Source organism: Eleginops maclovinus, chromosome 18 (assembly GCF_036324505.1).
Source record: "Eleginops maclovinus isolate JMC-PN-2008 ecotype Puerto Natales chromosome 18, JC_Emac_rtc_rv5, whole genome shotgun sequence".
Lineage (NCBI taxonomy): Eukaryota > Metazoa > Chordata > Actinopteri > Perciformes > Eleginopidae > Eleginops > Eleginops maclovinus.
Window position 1 is genome coordinate 18,505,965 of NC_086366.1, and position 25,882 is coordinate 18,531,846.

A 25,882-nucleotide genomic window follows, 5' to 3' on the forward strand; every position below is an offset into this window, starting at 1 on the left:
ATAGATGGTGATTTGTACATTACCACAGTCATATATTATAACATAGGAGGCAGGTGGCTCAAAGCTGACCAATGGCTTTGCAAACATGATTGCACTAGTTAAACAAACCTGAGGGTTTGGTAAAACTTGGTAAATGCTAGATATCAAGGAAACAGCATCAGAGCTTAGTTCAATATCCATGTAATCCCTGCTTTTATTTACCAAGTCGCTGTGAGATGCTTTCCCCACAAGGCCTGTTCAATATTTCAAGAGTTCTCACGAGAATAAACAGACAGTAAATAAAGGCACTCATTCTTGGGCATTTTTAAATCCTGGCTATGCATTTTGATGCATCAGTCCTTTTAAAAAGGAAATATTTTGATATAAAATATTAAAGACAGCAAGCCTTGTTAACTTCACTTTCTTCCATATCCAGAGCTATAAAGAACCATGTCTATCACCATATGTTATGTTCTGTGTCATAGATATATACAGCCTGTGTTACCAAGCCGTTTCTCCATCCTGACACTAGGCAGACAGCACATTTCATCATATAGCCTGCGCCTGCTCATAGCAGGGCTCACGAGCAGTAATTGGCAAATAGTCTGTCAGGAACATATTGGACATATTTTCCCACTTGTCATTTCAGCTAATTAACTGATGTGAACTTGTTTCAGTAGTAGCATGGATATTTATGCAAATGTATCTCTTTTTCAGCTGAAATTGACGACATGAACATATGCTATGTTCTGAGGGATGGTGACAATGCTACAAATGACATCTTCTATTTCTCCATCGAGGACAGCGGTAAGTTACATATCCTAAACATGCCCTCTTGAAATTATAATCTAATAAATTTACAATGATATGCTGACTTTGGGGCTGAAATATTGAATTGTAATTCACTGTCTCATATTTAACTTTAAGAAACCATTTTTTAATAAGGGAAAGATAAAAGCTTGAGTATTCTTCATAATTTACCTAATTTAACAAAATTGCTTAGCAAAAGATGTGTGCACAGTTGATAGAAATCACTAACAACACTTTAACAATGCCCTAAACATGATTTAACGAAAATTAAATATTTAAAGATAACTTTTGTGTATGTCAAGCTTTGTTGATTTCGATTCATCTAATGGCTTGGCCCAAAAAATTAGAATGCCAGAGCTGCATGCTAGTTAAGCTTTTATTCGAACATTAGTATGACTGTGCACTATACCTTAGGTAGTTCAGTGATGATCAGTGATGATCACCCATGATTTCCATGCAAGGATTTCTTCTTTTGGAATTTAAGGAATGATTTATCAAGTCAGTAATTAGTAAAACAATTAGCAAAGTCCTTCCTTCAACTGTAGATATGTAATCAGTGAATGGTTTGAGGCAATCATGCCGGTGTTGCCGATTAGCAGAAGCAGTGTGCCTGACAGTGTGTCCTTTCTGCTACCCTTCAGCTGTGATGAGTGAGCACAAAGGACCTCTCTAATAGGGGCCCTCTTTTCCCACAAGCACCTTGGTGGGCCCCTGTACAAATTTTCTCATCTCTCCACTCGGGACTAATCTGTGGCTTCGGTTGAATAATAGACAGGTTAACATCAATGCCAACAGGTAGATGGCATGCTAATGAGTGATTACTAAAATGCAGAGGACAACTCCTTAACAGGAGGTGATACTGAATGAAAATGCTTCACCTGAACTGCTGGCAAATGCCAAGCCCATGCAGAGCTCTTTTGTTGTTGTGCTAGGTTCAGTTGGTCCCTTTATTATTGTCTCAATTGGGGTATTTGTCATGGATCTCTCCGGACTTCCCTCCCTCTGTCACATTCTTTCTCTTTCTAGCTTTCTCTATGCTTGATGATACTTGATACTTGTATCCCATACTGGTAGTTTATCTTTCAGAACTGGCAATTAAAAGGTAATGTATAAGAGTGTAGGGAGTTCTGGGAAATGTGAATCTAAGGCAATTTTAGTTTAAAAAAAAGTCTTTTTTTGTTCTCAATCAAAGTTATGTCCTGAAAAAAACATGAAATTGCAACGGTCTGACACATCACATATCTCAATGTTATTCTATGACATGGATGTTGTTGCTTTACATTGGCACCAAAATGGCTTGACAGATTGATTAAGAGTCTTGTTGGAAGACTTTCCATAAGGATACGACACATACTGCACTGCAGCTCGTGAGGCAGTCAGTGACATTTTTTTTTAATAAGATTTAAGCTGCGCTGGTGGCTGCCCTAAATCCCCAGACAGAGCCTCCAGCTCTTTGAACAGTCGTGTAGGAAAGGAGCTGAACGGTGTACACAGCTGCAGTATGTCATGTTCAGCAGTGGAAAACATTCCCCTCCTCACTTCAAGTTCATTAGGAAATGTTCCAACTGCACTTTGCATTTTTTTTACGGTGAAAAGTTACTTTTCATGTCGCAGCTGCTCAGTGGGAATCCAGAAACTTTGGCTAACAGCTGTGATGAACCGTGAATGTGTGTAAATGTTTCAGCCAATGTATGTACTGTATGAAGTTTTAGGCTAGTAGTCATTGTTTACATTTCCATTTAAACAACATAGGGTTGTGATTATTCCGTTTATTTTAAAATTAAGAAATCATTTTATTTAATAACAAAAATCTGAATAAAGTAACAAAATCAGCTTCAACATGAACAATTAAACACAATAATATTCAGCTCATTCTCACATCTTCCACAAGTGCAACTTGCTCTCATTACAGAGCAGGGCACTAATTTAGTCCTTGCAGGTTTTTTTGCGATGTGAGAATTAATAGTGCCAAGCCATTCATCAGGCTCAATTGAAATATTATACCAGTTACACCACGTGGTTGCTTTAGCTGTTGAAGCTGAGATCATAGTTTCTGTGATAGATGGATTCTCTTGGTGCAAGGCACTCTCTAGGCTCTCCTAAATTGAGTTCTTTTTGGCAGCGATTTATCTGCTGCTTGATGTGTCATTTAAACTTGGATTGCTCAAAGCCAAAATTACAATCTACTGTATGTTGGACCACCCCAACTCCTGTTCATTTTTGGCACAGTAAATATTTGTTGCAAAAATGACCTTTTGCTTTGAATATTTTAGATTTATTATCAAATAAAAAACGATGATTAACTCTTCTTCAATGTTTTGTTTAGTGATATAAATTATCATTTGGAATTTATTGTAAAAGTTGCTGTTTCACTTTGTTAACTTGGCTTGGCAAATAAGTCACCTATTTGCTGTATTTCATTGGCTTTAAAACCTCCCCTTGTCTCCTAAGCATTTGGGTGCATTCAGGTGAGCTTACCTGAGCACACACAAGCCCTGGCATTCCCAGTCAATTGTCTGTGAAGCAGAATCCCTGTCTACCTCCCACCAGTCAGTCAGCATCAGGGATGTTCCTACTGACAGACACACTGCTGTGGCCTTTGTTTTTCATTCCAGGCTCTCACTACCATCTCATTTTTTTCTTCTACTGAGCTACAAAGAGGCAGCAAAAGAACATTGATTGTTCAGTCCATTAATGCGCTACTTCTGAAGGTCAAACTCCCCAGCTATGTTCAAAGTTTCCTTGTGTTTCTCAAGAAATCTGACTTATAGATAGATTGGTAAAATAGCCTTGCAATGTTTTTCTCGCATGGCAGCCCCTGAAACACAGAGGATTTTTTCTCCTTACAAGTGTTCAATGCAAGTTTACAACGCCCACCTAAACATGCCTGTTGTGTTTGTTATTTCTGCCCCGTGTAACAAGATAAATTCAGTTCACCGTGAGTACCTCAACCTAATAAATCCTCTGAACCGTTGCGGCCTGCAGTAACATCTGCCAAGTTGATCTTATACGTCTTCCATGTTATCGGTGTGTAATCTCACTGTGACAGTGAGTGCATACTTGAATCCATCTCCCTTGACTCTCCTCCTGTGTAATCCCAGGTTAGGCAGGATTATCTTCCTCCCCATAGCGTGCTAGCAAAACAAAAGTAAGGGGGAACATGAACTCACATGCAGTTGTGAGGGAAATATAGACTTAGTGTATGCTATAATATCCGCACCACAGTGCATGTGATGACTGCAGTTGCTCTGTGTGTTTCTCACCTGTTATTAATGGAAGTGTCTCCCCTACACTTTTCTTGGGGGTTATAAAATGTTTCTGTCCTTGGAACCTATAGTGTGTGAATTATAGGAGTAAGATTCAACAAATTACATAGCTGGACAAGTTGTTTTGTTTTAAAGGGTTTTTTGGGGCGTTTTTCTCACAGTCCATCTGTGCTGCAGCTCATAAAATGCTAGGTAGTCATTTTATTGTTATGGAAAAACAGCTTGTGATAAAACATCCAGAAGTTTATTAAAGGAAGAATTTCTTGGTAGCAGCTGCTTCAAAATAAGTATTTAGGTGATTTTTTTTTTTCAATGAAGACTGATTTTGCATGTCTCACTGGTCCCTTATTTCCTCAATTGCTAACTTGTTTGAGTTTTTGTGGTGAAATGTTTATTACCATGCTCCAGTCCTTCCTTTCAACAAAACACAAGGAGTTGGACATTTCTTATCAGTTATGTGTATGAAGTAAAAGCATATCTGCATAGTGCTGCAGTGATTCAAAAAGTGAGAGGTTTTCTATTTTGATTACCACTGTAAGTATGCAATACATTAGGTTTTTCTGTCTATTTCCTTCCCTGGGTCAAGATTGTTGGGATGTGTTTTATTTTACTTTTTCTCCATTATTGTTATTTTTTTCTCTTGAGGGCTGTTTACTGCTATATAGTCAGAAACACATATTTTACTGTTTGGGATTTGCCAGAACAGAATAAAAGAGAACCCTTAATGATATATCCTGATTTAGAGGAGCAACAATCTCTTACGTTTTTGAGGGATTGGATATTATATAGGAATTGGGTGATACATGACTATAGTTGTTTTAGACCCTTTAACACTGATGTGCCCTTATTTTCTCCCTGGAAAGCAAGTGAAACCCTGCTACATTAGCCCCTTTCTAGGTGATAATTTGCTGCCAAATGCAGTGTGTGGAACCAAGGTTAACAAAGAAAGAAGGCAAATTCCCAAAAGTATAGATACCCAGTCCAGGCCTGTTCCCTGGATGATGACATGTGTCGTCATACCTGCCTTAGGATATTAGTGTAGCAGAAAAGGGGTTGTTCAAGTAATGAGTGTATAGGAAATACCTATTATGTGGAAAAAGCTTGCAGGCTGAAGTTTGTTTTCGGTTTAAGATTGGACAGTCAGGAGGCCTATCTACTTCAGGAAACCTATGAAGACATATACAAAATATAAAGAGCTTTCTAAAACTGCTGATAGGAGAAAGAAAGAAATGTGTAGAAAGGAATGGAAAAAATAAAATGTTCAGCTAATTTAAACTCTTTTCATACATCTCTTCCCACATATGAAAGCAAATATAAAATCCCTGTCTCTTGTGAGAGCATTACATTTGTATTTAATTGAATTGTAGCTGTCACATATCAAGCAATTCAATGAGACTGTGTTTCCACAAAACTGATATTGCCAAAAAAACAGCAGGAACTCTGAGAGTCAGTCAAGCCATAATCACTGCAGTGACATCTTTTTTTTCCCAGTAGCAGAGTTTTTGTTCAATTTCGCCAAATCACTCTGGAAAATGTGTTTTTGGCCCCTGAATCCCAGCAGTGGGCCGGAGATCTTCCTCACATCCTTGCGGCACCATAAGTCTCTGACAGCTGGGCTGAGGCTGTAGTGTTGCAGCACTCTCCAGCTAAGCCTGGGTTTCACTGGAGCCCAAATGAGGGGTACTGTACAGTAGATCTCCTGTGTAGACACTTTTTATGCACACACACACACACACACACACACACACACACACACACACACACACACACACACACACACACACACACACACACACACACACACACACACACACACACACACACACACACACACACACACACACACACACACACACACACACACACACACACACACACACACACACACACACACACACACACACACACACACACACACACACACACAATTGCCTACACAAATCACCCACCATTTATCTATCTCGGGGCCAGCTGCCTGATCCCATAATCAGAGATGAAGCTGGCACTGCTCAAATGTTGCATCAAGATGCTTGGCATCAACTACAGTTTAATTGATAACTGCTTTGTCTTTGATTTCAAGCTGTTGTCTTTCTTGATTAAACTGCTATGATGTAGGCCAGGGGGAAAAACAGCTTCTATCATTTTGATACAATCAGCATTTCAGTATGCCAAGAAAAGATATACAGTAGAGTGGAATTGAAAATTTGAAGCAAACTCTCTTGAGAAGGTTCGCATTTTAAATTCTCCCTGTGAACATAGTTGGAGTGTCTTGAGAGTAACAGGGCTCATCTCATAAAAGGTGCTGATGAAAACCTTTGGGGATTCTGTGTGTGGATCAAGCTCACACTCACCACCACCTCCACCACCTGCTATGCTCCATAAGTGGAGACTGATAGGCAGGATATGAGAACTCATCTCGTTGAGAAGTGGGAGGGGAAAGCAGTCAGAAGAGATGAAAGATAGAAGTGCTCTGTTGGTCCCAGTAATGGTGGGGGCTAGGCTTCAAGCGGCTTCCTGTCGCCTGTAGCGAAGAAATGAATGTGCTGTAGTGCAGTTCACTCTCTAAACACCGCCTGTGTTGAGAAGTTGTGATGGCTCTAATGTAGTAGGTAAGCCCTGTGGGTGTGCAGCCTCATCTACATACTGTTACGTCCACTTTCTGAAAAAAGAGGAGGGCAACAGAGACGGAATAGATTTTAAAAAATATTTCACACAGACTTGAGTTCTCTGATTTCTCTACACTGCTTTAAAAGACACAAATAACAACTTAAAAACATGTCTGAAACAACCAGGCAAATGTCCAGAGCTCAGATAAACCCCTTCCCCCATGTAGAATAGTGAGGAATGTCTTGCTGCCTGAAATTAACTAGACCATGCCTGGGCTTATCTTGGCTTTCCAGGACACAGGCGTGAGTGAAGAGTTACATATTAGCAAGTAAATGGGAGTAAGGAAACAAAGATAGGCCACAGGGTGCAGGTCTAGACCGCTGGGCTTTCTGATACAGCCGTCACATATAGCTCCTTTAATCCCTAAGTAATTGGCAGCAGCTATTACACTTTCCCCAAATTTGTCCTGTAATACTTTAAAGGTTATCACTGGTCAATAAGTCATTATGGAAAAACGTTCTTTGTGTTTCATTACAGGGGAGGGAACACTCAATGCTATTGGGGCCTTTGTGAAACCCTTGGGATCATGAACTTAAGCTTTAATTCACAGTTAATTTAACTTCTGAAGAGGGTTGATCATTTTTAAGGGCATTCACAGTGTGTGTGTTAAAAAGTCCCAAATATAGCTGTAGGCATCAATGTAACTTCTGCACGCATCTCGTTTTTATTATTTCTATTTGACATTAAGCTTTTGTCCTTCAGATGTTGTCGTCTGTCTTTGAAATAGAATCATCAAACCATATAACTTTAGCATTCCCCCAGAGTCTGGGTGTTGTGCTCCTTACACAAGGTCCTGCTTCTGTGAACACCAGTGTCTCCGAATGGCAGCCCAACATAGAGAGCAGCTTCTTGTAGCGTTTTATTGTTGAGAGTTTTTGACACATTTTGGTACAGTTCTGTGGACATTTTACAAAGTGTTAGGTTTGTTTTAAAAATACGGGTTCCATATAAAATAAAATCTGCTTACTACTTGAATGACCTATATAAAGCAATAAGGTTTTATTTTGCATAACAGGAGATATATTACGATTGTTGTCAGGCTTCTTTAGATAACATTTTGTTGAGGCATTTGTGTTTTTGAAAAATGACTTCTGATAAAACATCATTAGTTGCTTATTCCAACTGCCAAGAAATAGTTATTTCATCATTTAAATGCCTATCTGTACGTAAAGTAATGCCATTTGTTAAGTTGGAGGTGTATCAGGGACAGTGCACATTAATCAACATTTTAGTTTCCATCTCAGTGTAAATTGCCAAAGTTAGCTGAGGAGCTATTTTTTTCTGCAGTCTCTGGGATCAACAAAGCATTAGATGTAACACTGCCTACTAGACCTGCAGGGACTATGGTGCACCGATTAAAGGAACTACATAAGCCCTAGTAGGTTAAGGGTTGATATTACAGTAGGCTGATGTCACATTTCTACTGCTACAATGGCTTGTTTTAACTGAAAGTATTCTAAATATTGTTTCTTAATGATTGTTTGTGACTGCTTCAGTAACCTGGCTGGGAACGAAAAATCGCGCTCCTGGGACAATAAAGATAATGACTGTAATTTGCAAGATGTCCAGTTATGTGGCTTAAAAGTTAAATGCACAAGTTTCGATAATATTGAAAACAAAACATACTGGCCATGATTATGCCAAATGATAATGCTATTTGCATTACAAAATTGATGGCTTAACTAAATCAAGTCCATACTTTAGTTTAGCCTTTAGTATATTATATTTTATATATTATATATACTACATGTAAATGATTGATACGAGTGATACTTATTGAAATACAATTACTGCACACAAATAATGTTTACATATTACGCATGTTCACTACAATGTCATACAATGTTAATGAATCCACCCATACAGCTACCAGTACTCCATCAGTTTTCCAGTGCTAAGTAAATATGGTTGAACAAAGATATCCAAATTAAAATAAAGGGCAAGGCACTTGCAGTTTTGAACATACCGGTACTCTACCTCTCTGAACCTTTTTTTTACATTTTTGAGCCCTGGGTTTTATTTCTGCACGGACTAATCTTCAGTTCAATATTACGGAGAAAAGGAGAAAATAACAACATTAAATCCTAAGACATTTTCTACCCTATTTTCATGAAAGCAGACTAGCATGCTTATCTTTAACACACAGCTTTGCACAGATCTACTTGAAGGCTCCTTTTTTACCAGTCATAAACAAAGAACCGAGAGTCATTTAACACTTCTTTAGGAATTACCATTTAAGCTTTTCAGGGAGCATTTTCCTCTCAGGCAAAAGCCTCTCTACATGTGAGGATTTGCAAGAAAAAAAAACTGTGTAATGCAGCCGGAACATGTTGTTATATTGAAACCAATGGAGGCCCTGAGAACAGTCTCGACAAACATGCTCTATTAGTATGGAGCTCATGAGTCTGTGGGACTGGGATAGGGTTTTATATTCTATGGCCTTACACTGCTGCTTTCAGCAAACAGTCCACCATTATTCGATCTGACAAGAGAGCAAACACTGTGCATTCAAGGGTCAAGGAAAAAGCACGTCCCCCTCTCTTTGTCAAGTCCCTTCATCCTGCATCCTTATGTTGCTTTGTTTTCTCTCACATTTTCACACTTCTCATTGTATGCCCTTTTTTATTTCACTACCTATGTACATGTATTTTCCTTTTCTGAAGGCATTGATATATATTTAACACATGCATTGTAACAATGTAGATATATTTTTGTCTCCATAAACTCATCTCTTCAATCAGGAAGTGTGTGATTTAAAATGTTTGTTTATTTTTCAAAAATAGCCCAAAAGTTGTTTTACCTGTTATTCTTTTACACATTTGACCTTATTTATAAAGAATTTGTAATGAGTTAGTAAATATATTGCTATGGTTTTAGATTTTAGAATTTTGCATGTTCCACCTTATGCATTTCCTTTTTCCCCCCAGTGGGTCACAGTTTTGCCGAAGCTTCTCTATTATCTTTAACTCTTCTGGCTTTCAGGACATTCATACTGTACAAAACTGATTGCTAATGAGCGAGAAACTTGCTTTTAATTACACAATGGCCTTTGCAAGTGAATGCGTAAGAAAGCCCTGCAGCTGCTAATTTAGCCTGTTGTTATTACCCCGGCTATTGAGAGTTCAGGCTTTTGCTCTCCAAATCATGTGGCTGATTGTTAATTAAGACACTCAAGGCAGCATTCTCTTTGACAGACAGGAATTCCATTCAAGGGCAATCAAGGGATACTTTGTCTGACCTCACTTTCACAATCAAAACAAGTCCTGAGAAACAACTTTTATACATCTTTTGGATCAATTGCTAAACTCAAGGTGAGCTTATTGATTGCTTGTAAAAAAAATACTGGGGAATTAGACTTTTAATCTTTTCAGGTGCACCAGTCATCATTTTGCTGAACAAGGCCAGACAACACATGGCATTGTCTGAATGTTAAAGTATAATTATAATAAATGTTTTTGAGAAAGATTTTTTAGAAATTCCAAAGGAGTAAATCTTAATCACAATCTTGTCAATGTTTCTAAGCTTAACCAGACGTTTGAATATTGAAATAAGTTAGATTAACTTGCGACCACCCAAGTGTGAATAGTCTGTTTTTCAGCTCTAATGATGTGGCCATGATAAGGGATAAATCCTGACCCTGGTTGCTTGGCAGGCCACCTTCTGCCCCCCCCCGTTGGAAATCAGCAACACACGACAAGACAAATCTTTTGCAGAGTTGTGCATCAAGAGTTGGCTGCTTCCTAATCCATAAGGTGTTTGGAAAGATAATTTTTCAACTAACATTTCCAGGCGAGGCTGATAGGATTATACTTAAAAACCAAGGATGTTTGCCTGTTTTTCATGGCAGTAATTTGTAGACACAGAGAGATAATGACCTTCGCAAATATCCAGAGAGCACTGTATTGAGTTGTTTTTCTGTCTGCTGTTTTTTTTCTCCAATATACAGCATTGATTCATATTTTTCAACAAATTAATTTAGAGTTTCTCTCAATAACTTTCAAATAGTGCATCTCTAAAGCCAATGTGTGAGTTCTGTGTAAAGTGTTTTCTTCAGAGGGTGATAAATGGTGTAATTTGTGGCAGTGTGTAAGGACACTAGAGCATGAAGCAGACTCCCAGGACAGGAGTGACCTTTCACTGCAAGGACAGTGTACAGTATTTCTTCTGACACAATTCTCTCTTGGGCCACAAATAAAGGAGCTCCATCCAGATAATGTGCATTTGCATCCCTTACTGTTTTAAAATATAAGCGATGGGGCTCCTATGCTGCGAGCCAGGGAGAAAATCATGGAGCTGTTACCACAACAACGTTATGCTGCAATTTGGAATCAAAAAGAGAAAGTGTGGGAAAGGACTGGAAGTCGTAGCTTTAATTTAAAAGGCATTTTACTGTCAGTCGTACTGTGGGGAATAAAATGTATAATAACACTAAAGCTCCTTCTTAAATCAAAGAAGGCACATTTAATCAGAAACTAGAAAGTTACGTACTTTGCCTTAAATGACTTTCTGTGAATGTTGGTTGATTGTGCCGCAATTTAAAAATACGCTCTTGCTCTCATGAGCTATTTAGTTTCTGTGCTCATCCAACCATCACCATTAAGTATGGACTCTGAGCAGTTGGTTTAAACGTTTGTCAATTTTACTGTCAGGTTTTGCCTGCATAATGCCAAACAAGGGAGAGAATATAATGATTTATATCATTTATTTACACACCTATAAGTGGTGTAAAATATAACCTAAAATAACTCCAAAATGGTATTGTAATTTCACTACAGCTGACATAAGAACTATCTTCCCAAGGAACTGAAAAGAAATTTATATTTTTCAGCACCTCTTGTTTAATGCATTTCTAAACATCTTTAGCAATAGCAATTTCTTTAAGTGCACAGAGAGTTAAATCACCTCTGTAGCTGTGGTTCATATGTTAATCTCAAAGAAATTTCCCTGCTGAGAGCAAAGCCCTGCCTGCCTCTCAGACCCAGCACTTTTGTTCATAAGTGCCTTTGGCCTTCCTTTGAGGCCCCTCAAATGTCGCCTCAGAGTGACCAGAGCGGACACAGAGGCGACAGCAGCCAAAATGGACCCTGTGGAGCGGCCAAATTTATGGCACACCAGTGTCCGGAAAGGCCGTTCTTGTAGAAGTGGGTTTAGGGCTTGTGAAATCATAACAGTTCCAAATCTTTCAAGCCATGACCAACTCGTTACTGCTGATACAAGGCTTAGGGTGATTAGAAAATATCGCTCTCTCTCCCTGCCTCTCTGTCTCTCTATCCTCTGCCATGTGCTTTCTTTCCTTCAACAAGATTATCATGTCCCATAGGTAAAAAGTATGCTGGTGTCTGGTACTTAATGGAACCCAGCGGCAGCTCATTTTTTATAGAGAATAGGATAACTACTGATGATAGGGTATATGAAGCTTGTTCAGAACCTTGGCTTTTGATTTTTTAAAACTTTTTAATGATATATAAGCTGACATTTCTTTTTTTCCCTTGACCTGTAAGTAGCATAGAACTAATGAAACACCCAAATTGTTATTATGATATATAACAGCAGAATTTCAAATAAAGACCCACTAAATGCCCGTAATTCTGCTATGTTCACCATACAACATTAAGGCCTATCTTTATAGCTTGTCGGATTTATGTATAAAGTTTTGCTATTGTGCTTGAAGAAACCTCATGATGTGTTCTAAGGGTCATGGTTCATTCTCTGTGGATCATGAATAGCAACAGCACATTCGAGGAGATGTGACCATTAGTTTCCAACACACAGTCCAGTATTTTGTCATGGGCAAGTTTTAGTCTAGGCTAAACCTTGAGTTGAATTGAAGGGTTGTTTTTTTTAGAATCCCCTTATGCTTTGTTGCATTCTGGTCATATTGAAAATGTTAGATAAACACAAAAAGACAATCTGCTTTTCACTTCATATGTCTCTGCTCAACTCGCTTTTGGGACCAGGTATTTTATTCCATTTAGTTTTCAACCAAAAACAGTCAGTCTAGGCAGGTGATCAGCTGATTGCAATTGCGGCACAGCTGTTCCAACAGGAAAGTCAATCAATCCTTTTATCTTTTATTTTCAATTACTCTGTGCTTGTGCTGTTCACAAAAACCTGTTTGATCAGGATTGGGAAAACTTGACTTATCATTATGAGTAAATAAAACGTATGCTTGAATCTTCCTCATAAGAATTTTTACCTCCTGGTAAGAAAACTCCCTATCATGCATTTTGTTATGCACATTATGACATTTTCTATGACAGTAAAACATTTAATGTGAACAGATTAAACTATTTATTGCCCTCGATGCAGGGGCTACTATTTGTGACAGACTGCTTTAGCATATATGTAAAATATATTATGATACTATAAATAAAGTCTTCCAGTCTCCTTAGCTACATGCTTTGCGAGTTGTGTCAGCAATAGGATAGGGTTATTCTTCACCAGTATTCAGACTTTATAATGAAAAAGATACATGGTATAATAAGAAGCTCCCATGGCTTTTTGTCCCTGTGTGGTTTGTTTCAAAAGCATCGGAAGGGCATCTTGTAAATCACATGCTTAAAGCTCAAATCTCTGGCCTGCGAGCACTTTCCTGATTGTTCATCCGTCTCTAAAGTGTACTTGGCTTTAATGCTACAGTGGATTTCAGCTATTGTGGATCTTGGATCTACACACATCCATTTGAGGTATATGATCAGATGCATTGTGCTTATTGAAAGGGATTCACAGACTTGTCCCAATTTATCCTGCCTAATGCTGGCTCTGTGGGCAAAGGCCTGCCTGTCTGTCTGGTTGAATGAACAGGCGAGGGTCCATGGGGCATTGTGGCCCCACAATGCTTCACGGTGACTAAATAAGGTCTGTCTGCAACATGTATGCTAGGAGACAGGGGGCACTAAGCTGGCACAGTCCAGTCTCTCACATTCTTTGGACTCTCTGAAAAGGCTAGCATCCCTCATCAAACATCTAGTATGTGAGTGGACAGAACAGAAAGGGCTGACCCATGAATTGTACATGTTTTTTTGTGAAAACAAGTCATGTTCAAGGCTGGTAATCATGAAGTGGTTCTAATAATAGAGGATGATACTTTGTTTGGACTTTCATTTATAAAGAAACTAACACTCCCACTGCTTGAAAGTCAATCAATTAGTTCAGTGAATAATTAAAGATGCCTAATCACTGGAATGTGTGGGAACCATCCTATTACCAAATGCTTTTTGCATTAAATGAGAATATTACATACATACACTGTAGAAGAAACACACAGTTCATATAACTGGCTTACGTAATGCTTTCCCTGCGTATGGTGTGTGTTTCTGCACTATACTGCAAAGCAGTGGCAAGACCGGGGCATAAGAGATACCAATACTGTTCAATACATTCCGTCTCACTGCTGCAAGTGTTGGTTAAAGATTGACTCTGGTGTTTTCCTTTGGGCCTCTTTGAAGTGGACTTACTCTAACCCCTGCTTATCTTAATTAGAAAGAAATCCGTAGGAGTGAAGTGGTCTTCTGAAAACGAGCACCTCCACTCCCCAGCTCCCTGAAGGCCACACTGCAGCTTTGCCGGGACTTTAATGCCTTCTCAACTCAATATTTGGTCTTTACATGGTGCAATTGTATGTTGTATAAACTGTGAACACAAATGTTTGTTTTCAGGAAATTTGAAAACGCTGCTGGATGTATCCTCCTTAGATCTTGCCAGATATGAAAAATTAATAATTAATAGATCCTCTTTATGTTTGTGAACACTGTGGAAGGCTAACAGGTGTTTAATGTGATTCATATTGAAAGGGAAGGCTGCTCCTTTAAGGCTTAGCTTGATTTGTAGCCAGTTTTCTTCAGGGTCATGTAAATAATTATGCAAAACCTAACCATTTCATGCTTTTATTGAAATGAGCGGATCCTTTGAATAAATCTGGCGATAAATGGTTCTAAAATGTCCCTATGTTATAGCTGCCTCTATGCCAACCATATACATCTTGACAAATAGACAAAACCTTCTCTTTTGCCATTACCTCAGTGGAGGATTGTCTCCTCCACGTCTCAGAGATCACACATGCAATGTTTACCGGTGCCATGCGTGCCATGCGGCTGGCTTTAATCCAAATGGAGCAGGGAGGTCCTGTCATACACAGGTCACCTGTCTCCACAAGAATGATGTGGAACACACAGGAAGCTCAAATCTTACACTGTGATAGACCTCAAGAATGTATGAGGTTGAAAATGTATCACTTGAGACATTTAATTAAAAAAACATGTTTTGAAAGTGATATTTCTCTATAACCAGTTGATATTATACAATGGTAAATCAAACTTTTTCCAATATTTGTTGCTTTTATTACACAGGATTCAACCGGTGTTACACAAAAAAAAAGTGTGTTCTTGGAAAAGTTTCATATTGAATAGTTTTTCTTATCACTTGCTTGCCGTAACATTGATCATGCTTGTTTGACTTTATAATTTAAGGCATATTATATAACTGTAATGGCATATTGACTTACCAACAACTTTCCCTGCTGTGCTTAGTAATTTATTCAGTGCTTGTCCCTTATGATGTTCATTACCATGCTGTTTGTGATGCAAATTATAGCGTAGCACAAAAAAGCAACTTCTTTAGGATCAACAGTGACTTGAGGGGTAAGCAGACCAACTAAACAACAGCAACTATAGAAACCTTTATCTTTGTTGGACCGCTCATTAACTTAATAATGCTTTTAGTCATTAATCAGGACCTTAGTAACATCGTCATAGTGGTGCCCTGGAGTAAAGTAAACATGCTATGTTTTAGAGAAGATGCTTTCATTCCCGCTCAAGCTTTAAAGTTTCTACAACTTTGATTTCCAATGACAGTAATTGAAACCATAAAGTCTATCTGTGTCACTCTGAATTGGAGCTACAAGTTCAAGTGACACCAGTATCTCTTTATTCTTCATTGTGTTAACTAGAAATGCAGAGATAAATAATGGAGAGTCATGCTTTTTTAGAATCTCCCTATACTTATTCATTCTTCACAACTTTCTTTAAGCTCTCTATGGGTAGAAAGTACCTCCATGTATTCATTATGGAAGAAGGAAGTTTACTGAACTAAATAATTTGCTGGGTTTGTATAAGAAGGCATCAAAAAGGACTCAATTTTTCTGCCAGGTCACAGTGACACAAATGGTAAGAGCACAATATTGTTTACAAGCATCAATGGGTGGGCATTCAGACCCTGTTTTGAAGAAATGCTCTGTGTACCAGAGGAAAAAGCTGGTGCAGAGAGCATTTAGACACACTAACTAATGGTAAATGCGTGCCCCCTCATACATAATAAAACATCCAGGGTGAATGTGTAAAGGTCTCAGTAGGACTATCGAGGAAGGAAATGGACACAGTGGAGCGGTCAGCTGGATGTAACAGATTTACTGACCCTAACGACAATGGTGGGGCAGGTTAGAGACTAGGTCATGCCCAACAAATACAACAGCAATACTGGGAAACAAAACTGACCCTGCAACCTTCTGTCAGTGTCCTATTATCCTATTATCCCAGCACTTTCAGAAGTGCCAGATCCTTAGTGGATCAGTCAGTTGTTTCTCACCAGCCTGATCTAGAAAAGCAGCAGCACTTACTGTGCAGTCTGGTGAATGCTTTCCATGTTTTAAAATTGAGTGTATAATTATCTAGACGGCAAGTCAGTGCAATTAAAATTCAATTCAACTTTGTGGTGGTTTCCTTATAGGTCAGTGTGTGCACTTTTTTTGATGATGTTTCCGTACCGGTGTGTCTTTTTGATGGCTGTGTGTGTGGCTTTGAGTATTTATGATATAATGGAAGCAGTGATGCCCTCAAGGACTGTAGCCTCGCCCTTTGAATCCAACTAAAGCAAGAAAAATACCTCCGTTCAGACATGAAACAGACACCTTTTGTCGTAATTAAAAAGAAGCAATTAGACAACTCTATTTCTTTGGCATTAGGGCTGTGCACCACTCTCCCTGAGTAATACCTATGAGTCTCAAAGTCAAATCCTAAAGGAAGAAATTAATCTATTTAGGGCTACTGAAAATCCCTATGTTACTCCCCTATCAAAAATACCAATGTTTATTTTTAAATCGTTTGGGCTATTTTAATTATTTCTTGTGTTTTCCCATGCCTCTGTTTATTTCTTTGGATCCATTTTTAAGTTTCTTTAATATGATTAACTATATTTGTTTGCAGGAGGCAACAAACTGAAGAACCAGCAGTACCGTCTTAACTGGGCTTGGATCTCTTTGGACAAAGAGCACTATGTGGTGGATGAAGAGGTCAAGTTCCTAGAGGTGGTGCTGAAACGTCGGGGCTACCTGGGGGAGACTTCCTTCATTAGTAAGCAGACACTTCCTTTGATTTTATGATGACACTTATACTAATTGATTCTCCATAGTCGTTACTCAATGCCACTTCTAAGCAATTTTGTTTAAAAAATGATGTTGATCTCTATCTTGATCTGGATCAAGTTATGCACCAAAAATAATGAATAAAAGTACTGAATAAGTAAAACACCTAATATATTAAATACAAGATCTGTGACAAACATCAAAAAGGTACTGTCATATAAAAAGGTAGCATGAGATACACGTGCAAGATTTTTTTATTAAAGTAAGTGCATGTAAATATGCACATATGTTTGTGCTTTAGTGAAATTTACATCCTGGATATAGTCCCCGATCCACACCACAAACTACACTTGTGTTGCTTTTCCAAAGAGCTAACCAATCAGAAAATCTCACTATCTGCCAAAATGTTATGTAAAAACATACAAAAGAAGAAAACAAATGAGAAACCTACACTCCGTTTCCCTTTACTAACGCAGAGTGCCAGAGGTCACACACATTTTGATATATCTTGGGGCAACTCTAAGGCTGCCCTGACACCCTTAGGGTCACACAGGTCCTGACCTTTCACCCTTCCCCTCCAGCCAGTATTTACGCTCCAATCACACAATAGCACAACACTACCCCTCAGAAACCACATGTGCACATAACAAAGGTCACCCAAAGTTGGTGGCTATAGAAAGATGCTGTTCCAAATATTAGTAGAGGAGATTTACTGGCAGAAACCAAACAGACAATAACTGTTAACACTATTTAAAATAACAAGCTGCTGGGAGAAATTCATATTACCGACACTATCGGCCTTTTTTACTGCCTATATTTATTCTGTCCATAAAAACGCGGTGTGATTAAAATGACTGGATGTTAAAGGTCAAAATCCCTAAGGATCATTTCCTTTACTGTCGTCAGTATTTGTGTATGCCCCGGGGCGACAGACTAATGAAACATCTCTTCGACGATATGCAAATTTTGCCGACCTTTATAGTGCCTCACACTGCTCATTATATTATCATCGCTATCTCTGCCACTCATTGTAATGAAATATACAGATCATCACACTCTACAGATATACAGGCACATAGGTGATTATAAACCACTGTAAGAAGTAGATGAATGTCATCTTTTAGCAAAGTAACATTAAACAGCAAAGTAGCATATCTTGAATCAGGAACTTCGGCAAATAATCACATGACTGTCCTTTGTTTTGATTTTCTCGAGAATCGCTACTGTTTTATTAATGATTGCATTATAAATTAAAGAAGCGCTATTTTGAACAATGGATGCACTCTGTGTTCAGTCCCCAATAAAAACATGCTTTCCACTTTATGTAATGCCTAAAAGTACTATTGTGAGCTTTCAAGTCCAAACAATAGCTTTCCACAGTGCAGTTTTGTTATGATTGAGGCAGCATCAAGGGGAACGATAATCATTGAGGGAGGATGGTCCACTCCTACATGCTGGTGAAAAAAACACTCAAAAGAAGCTGCAATTTAGAAAAATCTTAAGTGACAACTATTGTGTTTTACAGCTCCCTACAAGCAATAAAGGTTATCTTTCTAAATGTTTAGTTATGAAAGCTTTCGTGTTGTCCGTTTCTTATTACAGTTATTGAATACATGTTTACATCTTCAGGAGTCAATTCTCTGATTATAGATCACTCTGTTCCTTTTCTGTCAGTCTTATTGAATGACTTTTGAAAATGTTTTTCTTCATTTCTAGCCAAGAAAAACATTTGCTGAAACTGCTTTTGGTTTGGGATGCAAGTTGCATATATTTACATTGTCAGAAATGACCACACGCCTGAATAATTAATGTTGGTTTTAATGAGAAACCGTAGAAATATCATTTTGGGAAGAGTATTCTATCATACAGTACATGCTTCAAAAACATCTCTGCCGCATTTCCCATACAGGTAAACAACTAAAAACCAATATCCTGTCTCAGTGAGGTAAAAGAACAAAAGAAGAGCACTCATTACTTTTTTTCAAAGTAATCATTGGTAGTGCTGCTCTTCTTCAGCAGCATTGAAGATACAAAGCAAAAGCAGCAGACAATTTTTGCAGGCCACGAAAGATCCTGACAATTTAAGCCACCCATCTGTCTCTGTTGCGATGAGATAATGACTGATCCCAAGCAAGTACCGACTCACGAATCCTGGAGGTATCTATTCTTGCCCAACCCAGCCTGAGTGAACACTGATCAGAGGAGCCATCCACCGCTTCACTGGTCAATGTGTACAGTTCAGGTGTCACCAGTTTGGAGTCTACAGCGAGCCCACCTGCTGCGAAGCGTCAGAATGACTGCTGTGATCAGGGCAATCCAATCCAGGCATTGCGCGAGAGATAGAGTTAAGAGCAAATCATACTCTTGCCTCTCCTAGCTGCTCTTTGAAGACTGCTGATTTTTCAAGCTCAATTGAGCTTGACCATTTTATCTTACCACGTATGTGCAGTGGCCTTTCCTTCTCTCTGTACTTGCATATCAAAGCCCATTTTTTTTATTTTCATCAAAGAACAGAATGGTAATTCTCTTAAAAGCCCAAACTCATGCATTACTCAATCTGTGGTCTTTTGAACAGCTTGTTTGTAGTCTGGTGCGCTATTTACATATTTCTCTACTCTTTCTTCCTTCTTCAGTTTTAACAAACAGCACCTTTTCTCAATTTTGCCTTTTTTCTTATAAATGCAATACTCTTGTTTCATTTATTTAATAATGCATTGCTTTTCACATTAATTGAAGCCTTCAGGATTGTCTTGGTCTGTGCAGGCATGTTCTTTCCGTTGAATGCTAGATCCCTGCTGGTTGTTGTGTGGCCAGTTAGCAATGACAATGGAGAGGCTGTGTGACATTTTACCGGCCTCAGTGCTCCCGCTCAACAGAGACCCTGACAGTTTCTCAGCTATAGTGTCTGAAGCCACCATCAAACTGTTCACATGGTGAAGGTCAGACAACGCAAGTCAGCCTCCAACAGCGGCTGAGAGCAGGCTGACATGAGGGATAATTGGCTTTATTCCCACTATGGATATTTGAATCATTGGTAATGGCAAACTGCAACCAGAAGATGGTCAGATGGCTGGTTAGACTAACTGGGACATGACATTTTCATTGTTTTAAATAGGGCAAAAAATCTATATTTTCTATTATCATATTTTGCAATAGCTGTAGAACAATGACCTTTCCCTGCTAAAAAATATCGGGATTCACAGATTGTTAATCCAATTAGGAAATGTCTTTATGTAAATAAATTAAAAATATGCATAGTTACTGGTATCAAAACCTTAGCAGGGTGAAACATTCTCTTATGATGATAATAACCTGTTTCTTCCATGTCCTTCCTAAGGTATTGGCACAAAGGATGGCACTGCAGAGAAAGACAAAGACTTCCGAGGGAAATCTCAGAAACAGGTGCAGTTTAACCCCGGCCAGAACACAGCCACCTGGAAGGTGCGGATCCTGTCAGATAGCGAGCATGAAGTGTCAGAGACCTTCCATATTGTCCTGTCTGAGCCGGTGATGGCCGCCCTTGAATTCCCCCAGTTTGCTACTGTGGAGATCCTGGACCCAGATGATGGTCAGTAACGATACACGTTTACTTTTCATTCTATTGCTTAAAATAGGGATAGCGCTTATTTTACGATTAAAATAAGACGTTATAAGATGTTGTTAAACAAGGCTCAGGTCTTTAATGCAGCTACGATGGAGTTTGACAGCAGAACACTTCAGAGTTATACATTACATTTTCTTTTAAGTTTTCACATGTCTCAAACCATTAACATTGTGTTTCACAGCTGTTCTTCTATCATACTGAAAGAAATCAGGGACAACAATGTCCTAATTTGAAAAGGGGTGCTAAATGAATTCAAATGTAAACTGAATGCTTTAAGAAACTAACCACATCCTGAACTACACTAGAATATGGCAAAAACTAATAAGTAACAAGAGAAACACTGTAAGGGCTGTACTTTCTTTTAAAGTGCATACAAGGTCAAAATGATATCTGGAGAGCACACCGACCTCCCTGCATCTGAAATGAGCTCTAGAAGAGCAGATGAACAGTGTTTCTGAGAACAGCTTGACTGTGATAGAACTGAGATAGAGGACTGCATATTTTAAATATGGATAATACTCCTTGTTATCCCATAAGGCTTCATTTGGTGAAAAGGAAGAAGTAGCTGTACATATTTAATGCTAATTAAGATGTTTAGTTGGAACATTGTTTTACAGAACATCGGTCTCTAGTGGGCTTTCAATTGGCAGATATCTCTGCACAGTGTGATCTTTTTCTTTTCCTTTCTTCTGATTGTCTTTGCTTTTGTTCCTTTCGTTTAGGGTATCTAAAGTTTTGATGTGTTTTGGTCTCTCAAGGTCAAATAAACTCTGAACTCATAAAAATGTGTTTTTGTTTCCAGCAGATAAATAAAAAAATCCCCACAGGCTGCAACCATGAAACTATAAATAAATAATTTCACACCAGACAGACTAGAGTGGCTCAGACTAGAATCAGCTTAGTGTTACAACATTTTTTTTTAAAAGAGGTGAAGAGTATGCATGGTATTCAGGACGGGAAAGGACAGGTCAAGCTCTGTTGACTTTCCAACACTTTTAATGTGGGTGACCATGATGCAAGCTGAGAGAGAAAGACAAAGCCTCTGACTGAGCTTCCTAGTTTTCACATTCAGCTCAGAGTAGTAAAGAGACAAAGGAATGGAGGGCTGCCAGTAAAACTGTGGAAAAACTACCAAATTGTTTAACGTGTCACAATTAGTGTTACCCACGTTTTTATACCAGCCAATTTATGTGGGAAACTCAGAATGAAGGTGTGAGGCTTGGATTTGTACACATTGTTTTTAATTCTCTTAGGGATTCAGCAGGAGGCAGCATCAGCAGAGCTGTAATGAGAGCTGTCATTGGTCCTGGTGTATAAGTTGCAAGCCTGTATTAAAAGTAAATCATGTCACAAATGATTAGATGTTTTGAAGCTTTTCCTTTTTCTTCTTCTCTCATTCAGTTTAGTTTGCTTGACATACAATCACATACAACCACATCCAAATTGTTCATACATAAGCAATTTATGTCTACCAAAAGTCAAATACAATTTGACAAAACATTTTAAACACTAATAACATATTAACGCCTCTACAGTATGTCATCGTAATACTCTGATGTGCATTGATTTTTCTCCTCTACAGAGTCAACAGTGTTCATCCCCTCTGCTGAGTACAACATAGAGGAGGACATTGGTGAGCTGCTGATCCCGGTGCACAGGAGTGGAGATGTTAGCCAGGAGCTCATGGTCATCTGCTACACACAGCAAGGTAAGAACAACTGTGTTGAAATGTGAGCAGCAAAATAAGCTTATTTTCAGGACCGTATATGATGATTTTATAAGATAAATGATAATTTGAAAAAGAAAGGAATTTGGGTTAAAAGGAAAATATACTAAATTATTGATTAAATGTGAAAAACTGTATTATGGTATGGATCATTAACTGAGCTATCAGTTTTTCTGTTTTCTACTCATTTAGTTTCGGCCACAGGCACCGTGCCCACCACCGTGCTGTCCTACTCTGATTACATCTCCAGGCCTGAGGACCATCACAGCATACTGCGCTTTGACAAAGGAGAGGTTGAGAAATCCTGCCGGGTGGTGATCATTGACGACTCTCTGTATGAAGACGAGGAAAGCTTCAATGTCACCCTCAGCATGCCCATGGGGGGCCGTCTGGGCTCAGAGTTCCCCGCAGCTAGAATCACAATCATTCCCGATATGGAAGATGGTAAGATGACATTTCAATGCTCTAAAGTGTGAAGTGGAATGCAATACAGTGTCAAATGGTCGGGGATTAGAAATGAAAAGGGCTTTGGTCATTGAATCTCCTTGTGTGACATTTAGATACACATTTTTGCTTTTTCCTTTACTTTCAACGTTTTTTTTAATTCAACCTCCAGAAAAAGTCAGCATGAATTTGTATTTTCCTAGGTATTATCCAATTTATTTTGAGGAGTTACTGTATTTGTTCAAGCTGTTTTGCGTCTTGTTTAAGCACTTTGACAATAGCTGAACATATTTTTTGATGTATTTATTGAACTGCAAGATGTTTTGCTAAATTGATCCAAATAGAGATGTAAACAGTTGGCAGGTGGCCAGACAGACAGCAAAAGTGTAGGAGTAAATTTGAAATGTGTGCTTGAAGGTTTTTTCTGAATGGGTTCCTGCTTGTCTGACAATGTCTTTGAGGGAAAGCGTTTGAGTGTGTGAGCCTTCTTCCACGAGGCAAAGCCTTTATCTCATATCTGCAGGCTCAGACTGGAGGGCTGATAGTCTCGCATTTCTTCCTGACGCCTCTTTGTTCCCAAACACCTGACGGCCATTCCTCAGCTCCCTATCGCTTTGCCGATCTCCGGAAGCACTGCTCTAAACTCAAGACTCCGTGATCACAGGCAGGCAACACTAGAGCTGAAAAACCCGGCATTATTGCTGAATGGTCTTTTTTCCCTTGAATCCAAACCCATTTAAAACTTCATTATTTGGGTGATGATGCAATATTCAATTCAGCATTCTTACATAATTTAATTGCTTGGTTAAAGTACTCAGAAAAATCATCACCATTGTGAAATTAGTCACTTCTGTAAAGCTATTCAGCTTTATGGAGATTTATATTAATCTTCTTCAACTGCTCAAAGTTGGAGGCTTCCTGCAGGAGATCCTCCTATTTCATATTCTGTTCATACTACTGAAAATGTCATAGACTTTATGTTGATTGTAAAAATATCATGATTTAAACACTGTCGCTCTGTTCCTAATGATAGTCCAACCGCTACCAGCTCACATTTATTAATGAGGTGTGCTTAAGCAACACATACATTTTTATTAAATATTTATGATGTTATTCCCCTCCCAAGAAATGTATCCAGGTCTCAGTCTCTACTACAACCTGTGTTTCAACCTGTGCTTAGGAGTTTTTGCCTTAAAGGCTACTGCAAATTAAACTGTGTAACAAGTTACTCTCCGCTTCAATTCCTGTGGGATTCGAGGCAAGTGGATTTGAACTGCTTGAAGGAGGAGGAGGTTACGTGTTTGGAATGTTTCCTAACTGTAGCAGCGTTTGGTGTAACCTGAGAGTGAGTACAGGTCCTTTTGACCTCCGCTGCTCCTGGGTATCGACTCAAGACTGCCAAGACAGCTGCTGAGACACACACGTTTTTAATAGGATGAACAACAGTCGGTACTTACAGAATGTTTGACAAAGTAATGTGCTAATACAGTATTTATGGATAGCTCTGACTCTAAAGTGCAAGAACTGATGTGTAACACCTTCCAGACAGCTTGTTGATTGGAGATATTATTGAGTCTTAGTATGGCTGTCTGACTCCATCAAACACGGTTGCTTCTCATTTACAGTTTGGGTTAAGGTCTATGCTGTTTGAGAAACCCGGAGGCTGACAAATACACCGCATACTGTATACAGTAGGAAGTACTAAGTAAGATAAGCCAACTTAAAGTTTGCTTCAGAAGTGGTTTCAGAAGAACAAATTGCAAAGTGTTATGGGTTAAAGGGACTACTCTTTTAGTATTGTCCTGTTACTCATAAATAGCATCTTGATGTTATGAATTTCTGCTTTTCATAGTGTTGGAAGGCATACTCTATTTTAAGCCGCCGGTTAGAATCAGTCAGTGTGCAAATATAAACAATTACTTGCCTGAGTAATCAAATGTTTGTGGTTTGAAAAGCCAATTCATTATTAAATATACAATCAGTTGTTCTTGCTCCACTGATTTGAAACTTCCTGGCATGCCACGCCTACATTAGAGGTCCTCAGTGTATTATCACGCAGAAACAGGAGAAAAAGGCTCAGTGCATTATAGGATTAACTTGACTCAGCCTGACAACTGGCGTAAACAGTCTGCAATCAGGTTTATTCCTGCTTTATCTGTAATCATATTTTCTTTGCCTCTAGCTTTTACAGGATGGCTGAGTGACAATCAAAATCTCCTTATGCATATCAGTTATCAGAAAGCAGCAAACTCACTAGGGTCCCCCATACAGCACCTTTTTAAAGGGACAATCTACAGACTCTTTTTGTGAAAACTGCCTTTGTGTATGTTTTATTGTCATCTTAGATACTTACTGTTGTCAAGACTTTCAGCATAATGTGGAGACAAATAATGCTGCCTGAACACACATACAGAAAAAAGACACACATACACACAATTTGTGTAAAGTTTGAGCAACAACGCCTCCAAAGTTTAATTTGGATTAGATGCTGGGGGTGTTCAGGTTCCTGCATCCACTGAATAATTGGAATGTGCATAGCGGGGAGAAATAAGGTGGTGTCAAGCTTTCATATCTCCCTGAAGGAGACGATAATGAAATGGCTTGCGTGCTGATGGTGAGGTAAATAGTAAATAGCTCAGAGGCAAGCATAACAAGAATGATCCCCTGTCTGGAAAAGTATAATGGCAGAAGGAGATTTAGACCTACTCCAAGTTTAGCTTTTCTGGTTTAGTATTACATTTAAGTACACACTCCAGATCCGTTTCCTAACTCTACTGCATTATGTATGGCAGGGAGGCAAATGGGGGCATCACATCTTTCTTTGTCATCCCTATTGCAGCAGAAGCTGCCCAGTGGGCATACATTGGAAGAAAGAGTCTGTGCCTGGCCGAGCACCTGTCCCTGTCTGTGAGAGGTCTATGCTGAGTCTCCCCAGGAGGGCTTCCAGCAGCTATGCCAAGCTGTGGGCAGAGAGGTCTTAGAAACATATAGTAGTCCCATCAGCAAAAATAAATGTCAGCAACTTCTTT

At 38.8% G+C, this 25,882-nt stretch overlaps 1 protein-coding gene and 1 long non-coding RNA gene across 2 annotated transcripts in view; one reads left to right on the forward strand and one right to left on the reverse strand.

Moving 5' to 3' along the window:
• The window catches only part of LOC134880067 (uncharacterized), a 45,190-nt gene that overhangs the window by 6,632 nt on the left and 12,676 nt on the right, over positions 1-25,882 (reverse strand). The gene's annotated exons all lie outside the window — the stretch shown is intronic.
• frem2b (FRAS1 related extracellular matrix 2b) overlaps positions 1-25,882 on the forward strand; it is a 49,065-nt gene that overhangs the window by 5,456 nt on the left and 17,727 nt on the right. The window contains 5 exon segments of the mRNA XM_063906764.1: positions 697-786; positions 16,922-17,068; positions 20,417-20,647; positions 22,266-22,391; positions 22,602-22,853. Of these exon segments, the coding sequence (XP_063762834.1) occupies positions 697-786; positions 16,922-17,068; positions 20,417-20,647; positions 22,266-22,391; positions 22,602-22,853 (846 nt within the window).